Here is a 6,000-nt window from a genome sequence, read left to right on the forward strand (position 1 = left end):
TGTTAGTTACCTTTAAAAAAATATTAGCGTGATGAGCCTTCAGGTGCCGCTTGAGGTTGGTGCTATTCTTCACACTTAGTTTGTGGCTACATTTACTGTCGTCTCCCAACACTATGCATTCAGTTTTTCTTTCTGATGGGTTATACTAAAATCATCATCTTGTCGTTTCCGACTACCAAGCCCGTTTACTGGCCTCACCGCCATGGTCCTTTCGAACTCGACACAGCCGCGGGTGTGTTGTTGTTGTGTGAAATCTGGTGTGTGGCATGGCGGCAGCCGGGTGGTGGGCGTACCCAAAACAAGGATAGGAAACGGCAGCATTGCTGATACTTTTTAGCTAAAAACAAACAGATTTCACGCAAAATAGGCAGAAATGAAATTTTGTTCCGTTTTGTCAATGAAAACACTTAAGCGCCTCGTCTTGTTTTAGTCACCTAAGAGCCATTGTTAGCTAGTCATCGTCACGTTATCGTCATAAAAAAAGGTGCATCAACGAAATCATTTCATTATCGTTATCGTTGATGAAAACAACACTGATATGAACCAATGTTTGAAGAAAATGTGATAACCAGTGTTGGGGAAAGTTACTTTTAAAAGTAATGCATTACAATATTTAGTGTTCGCAAAAAATGTCAAGCTCTTGCCTGCCATCTCCGTTTCTGACTCAAACTGTTCCCGCTCATGCGCACAGAGTGCGTAATTCTATGTTAATATGTTCAGTTTAATTTATTTTTAAATTGAATTAATTAAAGCGAAAAGTAACTCGCATTACTTTAAAAAAAAGTAACTCAAATATTAATGTGTACATTTATAAAGTAATTTGTTACTTTACTCGTTACTTCGTTACTTATAATGCATTACCCCCAACACTGGTGATAACTTGCAAAATTATGCGATATGCTGTACAATAAAGATTTAATTTGTAAAATCAATTTGGATAATAATAAAATATCTTAAATATAACAATTTTAAATGCTGAAACCACAAAACAAGTAAGTCGCACGGGTATATTTGTAGCAATAGCCAACAATAGATTGTATGGGTCAAAATTATCAATTGTTATGCCAAAAATCATTAGGATATTACTTAAAGATCATGTTCCATAAAAATATTTTGGATATTTCTTACCGTAAATATATCATAAAATTTATTTATCATTAGTAATATGTGTTGCTAAAGACTTCATTTGGACAACTTGAAAGGCAATTTTCTCAATATTTTTGATGTTTTGCACCCTCAGATTCCAGATTTTTAAATAGTTGTATATTTTACTATAATAACAAATCAACAAATTAATGGAAAGCTTATTTATTCAGCTTTCAGATTAAATAATAAATCTCAATTTTAAAAACATTTACCCTTCATAAATGTATAAAACTATACACGTTTCACATTCTTTCTAGGATAAAAAAGCATCACTCTTTCTGTCTCACCAGTCTATTTACATCGACCTAAAACTTTGACTATACATAACGTTTTGAAGTATTAAAATCATTCAGTTTTTGTAAACCATTGCGACATTTGTGATTATGTTGGTTTGTTTCGGTATATCTTCACAGGCTGTGAAAATTTCCCCCGGTCCCATTAAAATATACATAAAATCACTGAAACATTGTTTTATATTTTGTTTCTTTGTGTACTTGCATTATACAAAATTTTTCCAACAATATTTGAATCCGGAGGATTTCGCAATTTTAATAAATGTAACATCTTTTTTTTCGTCATGTGTCAGTGGTCTAGCTATCGCAAGACTTGACAGTACAGCTTTTGCGATCATAATTTTAAAAACCTACATCACTATTTCTAAAGATGTTAGCAAATTTGTGACATCCATCTCTGCGCACTACAGAATATGAACAAAACATATAAACAAAATCTAAAATATGTCTTAATAATCAATTTTAAATTAAATCTCCAACTTAAGTTAATAATATTACCTGGAAATGAAAAATTTCGAAAGAGGCCATAACAGCAGCATTTTCACAATTGGTCTCAGACTTTATCTGTCCCTGTCTTTATAGCCATGTAAATTGAACTAACAAAGTCAGCCACCCGTAAATAAACTAGATCATCATGATAAACTGTGGTTAAATATCAGTTTTAAATGCCTCAGCTTTTACTGCGTGTTGACAGAGACCGTGTGACATTCAGCGGAGGCCGTGGGGTTAAAGGTTCAGAGAATTTACGAGCAAAAGACGACGGAGAGAGATACAGTACAAAGGACATGAGGCATCTGCGGATGTAACAGTGAAGGAGATGAATGCAGTGCTTCACCCGGCGCCTGTCTCATTCACCCCACCCCTATTATCTTTCAGTGACAGTACCATTACTCTGTAGGAGAAAAGATGAACGACACCTGTCAGATCCTGGTTAATTGTGTGTCGGAGGCGTGTGTGCCGCCAAAATGCTTTTATAAATGCTGCGGCTCCTGCAGCCCAGTCGGCAGTCTTGGTAATCGATGCAAAGTCTGTCCTGTAGTAAATGCATAATTGACTGGAGGTTGTTATCACACGGCGGGAGCCCGGCGCATTGGTGCGCGTGTGAGGAAATGCAATTTTGCTCCACTTCTGTCTTTGATGAAGTGTGCTTCCGGTATGAAAATCTTGACAGTCTATCATTATCTTTGTGTGGGATTCATTGTCTCTCTGAATCCATGTTTCTTCCAGATAAACGGTCATGACGTGCTGGACAAGGAAGAGGCTGTTGCTCTTCTCTCAAATGAAAATTCCAGATCCATAGTGTTGCTTGTCACCAGACCTGAAGGACAGGTGAGCTAATAGGCACTGTTGATGGTTTCAAACAAATGTGCATGTGCAAGAGATAAATTCTAATATAGCTTTGTCAGCACAAAGAATGCCATCCCAGAATGCATGGCAACAAGCTTGTGGACCTCTTTGGTTGGTGCACAACCGGTGAACTCTATCTGTCTTGTCTCCTTTAGATGGATGGGAGCTGGCTTGATGAAGCCCACCATGACTTCCTAGAGGAACTGAAGATGGAGATTTTAGAGGAACAGAAAAAAGAAGGAATCCTTCAAACAGCATGTCGCATGAAGCGGGTGAGTGTGACCGTTTGATATGTTCCTTCTAGATCCTTTGACGGCCGTTGAAGACTCATGTCTGTTCGTTTCTTGCAGTCCAAAAGACTTGAGGAGGAAGTATCTACAGATACGGCAACCTGCTCTTCTAGCATTCTAGAGAAGGACAGTGGTATAAAATGCAGTTTTGAGGAGACCTCTGAACATGAAACCTTCTCTCACGCCCAAACCCGGACTCAAAAACAACTTCTGGACAAATGGGGGGCAGGCTCACGTTCGGTTCCTATGGACACCATAAGCTTTGAGTCGGGTCAGGATGAAAGGATAAGTGAGAGTGGAGTAGAATGCGACCACTTCCAACAGCTCTTGGAACTCAAGTGCCAGATACGGAATGGTGGGGAATGCGGATTGGTGTACAGGCGAAGCAGCACTATTGAATGCAGCTTGACGGAGCAAGGCGGAAGCGGCGTGGCGCGGGAGCTGCATATGTTAAACGAGGAGCTACGCAGCATTGAACGCGAGTGCCAGAGCATCATGCAGGCACACCAGCTCCGCCGGAGCAAACACGACTCACCCCGAACAGATAAAGAAAATCGCTTGCGGCGTGGCAAGCTTGCAGATATTAATGAGCATCCTGAAAGACTTCAAGGGGAGAAGCTGAGAGATAAAGACAGCTCTAGTGCCTACAACACAGCAGAAAGCTCCCGCTCAACGCCACTGGGAACGGAAGGATCACCTGACCACTCGCTACACCAGCGCGTCCACTTGACCAATCAGAAGAACCTCCAGAGTCCCCATCACATACAGAGTCCATACAATAGCCCCATCTTGACGTTTCCCAGCCAAAGTCGTGCCCATACTTACACCACCTCAACAACCCCTTTACAGATTCCCATCACCAGTCCTGGTTCACAAGGTCCCAGCCAGGCCTTCTCCAGCAGCCTGGAGCAAAGCCCCAGCAACCCCTCAGAATCTGACCCAGCCCTCCCGGCAGATGACGAACATTGCGAAAGGAACCGCAACAGAGTCGCAGCCGCTCTGTACCACCCTTCACCCTACCACAGCAACACTGCAACAACCCAGCTCCCCAGCACACGACGTTACCAGAGCTACCTACAACTCCTACAACAACATTCCTCTTCTTCTCTGGAATACTCCCAGAGCCAGCTTAGTCTTCTCAGCCTCCGTGGACGGCCCGGTCCCTCACAATCCGGCCGGCTAGAATGGAAGGTCAAAGTCCGGGCAGATGGAACGAGGTATGTGGCACGCAGACCCGCACGAGACCGCATCCTACGGGAGCGAGCCTTGCGGATCCGTGAGGAACGTAGCGGGGGGATGACTACAGATGACGACGCAGTCAGCGAACTGAAGATGGGTCGATATTGGAGCAAAGAGGAACGCAAGCAGCAGCTAGCACGCGCGAGAGAGCAACGACGCAGGAGGGAGTTCATGCAGAAGAGCAGGCTGGAGTGTCTAAAAGAGTCTGTGGGGACAGCGAGCGGGGAAGTGAGCATCCTGGAGCTCAGCCATAAAAAGATGCTGAAGAAACGAAACAAGAAGATCCTAGACAACTGGATGACCATTCAAGAGCTAATGAGCCACGGGGCACGAGCGCCTGAGGGCACCAAAGTTCACAACGCCTTCCTCTCAGTCACCACCGTTTAAGGGTGTGGTCTTGCTTTTATGTACTTGCCTCGTTCCAAGTGGCCATTTTATAAAGGTTAAGATGCAAATATTTTTCCTTGAAGCCGAGTCGTACTTTAACTCGACTGGGTGTCGTTTCAAGAAATGTGAATGTTCAAACTCTCTTTTGATATTTGGACACTACCGTTACAGACCTCGCTGTGATTTCTGATCGAATGTATAAAAGACGTTTTTAACGCACTACATTGTGGTTTAATGTAGTGTTTCTGTCCATGCATTTGTATTTTATAAAGTTTTCATCGGATAAAGTACTTGAATGTGCGATGTCGGCATTTTGCTGCCGTTTCATCTTTTGGATCTAGAAATGTAAATATTCTTTAAAAGGTCTTCATTTCAGCATCAGGTTTACACATTTGGCAGACGCACGATGTTACCATTTTAATGGTATTGTATACCGATTTTTGTACTGTTCTAAAACGAACGAATATTATTTATATTTTTGAGTTATAAGTTATGTAGCCTTTGTTCCATCTTTATAATGCCAAATGACTCGGTCTGTATATCGAATTCCTACCACACTCATGTGCCTTGTAGGGAGGCTCATTTTTCTACCACAGGTTGTGAGGAGACAGAGTTATCTTGTCATGTTTCTGGTCTCTTTTCGATGTATAAGACAACTTTGTAGCCAAGTCTACGTGTTGTGTGCTACATGCAAAAAAGAATAATAAATTATTGTTATATAACTCAAATGTTTAATTTTTTATTCTCCAAAAATGTTTGTCTTTCCTGTGTGTTCAGCATGCGGAGATGTTTGTAGCCAAAGGAATTGATTTGCTTTTTGATTGACTTCCCGAACTAATTAAGCTTAAGATGAAGAAGCGAGATAAACGGCAATGATGTCATTAGTCAGACAGCTTTGGCATTTCTCAGATTTGCATCTCACCCAAATACCACACCTGTCACATTTAAACCTACATCCTGTCAGTCAGTGGCATTAAGATCAGATCTGTTGGATTATGAATGTATAGTCGTGAATGGGTTATTTTATTAACAAACATCTCTATTGTTAATATTGCTGAAAACTGAAAGCAAAGAAGATTTTCTCAGTATCAGTAATCAGTAATAGCGTCTGAACCGAAGTGAACTTTTGGTCTGTATTAATTTATCGGCCTGGCCAGTGGCTAAAACGATCTCTGAAACAAATACCTTGTCGAAAAAAAGTGTTTTGGTTTGCTAAAGATGAAGGGAGACGACAAGCATGGATCAAAGCTGTGCAGCCTGGCAAGAATTCAAAGACCTGTAGCTAACATTGTTTAATT

The 6,000-nt window shown here is 41.4% G+C and overlaps 1 protein-coding gene across 1 annotated transcript in view; it reads left to right on the forward strand.

The window, feature by feature from the left end:
• Nucleotides 1-5,365, forward strand: part of pdzrn4 (PDZ domain containing ring finger 4) — a 42,576-nt gene extending 37,211 nt beyond the window's left edge. Inside the window, exons 6-8 of the mRNA XM_065285126.2 lie at nucleotides 2,667-2,768; nucleotides 2,942-3,058; nucleotides 3,137-5,365. Of these exons, the coding sequence (XP_065141198.2) occupies nucleotides 2,667-2,768; nucleotides 2,942-3,058; nucleotides 3,137-4,702 (1,785 nt within the window). The 3' untranslated portion in view covers nucleotides 4,703-5,365. The remainder of the gene's footprint in view (nucleotides 1-2,666; nucleotides 2,769-2,941; nucleotides 3,059-3,136) is intronic.
• The last annotated feature ends 635 nt before the right edge of the window (nucleotides 5,366-6,000 follow it).

Source organism: Paramisgurnus dabryanus, chromosome 1, assembly GCF_030506205.2.
Source record: "Paramisgurnus dabryanus chromosome 1, PD_genome_1.1, whole genome shotgun sequence".
In the NCBI taxonomy this organism is placed as follows: domain Eukaryota; kingdom Metazoa; phylum Chordata; class Actinopteri; order Cypriniformes; family Cobitidae; genus Paramisgurnus; species Paramisgurnus dabryanus.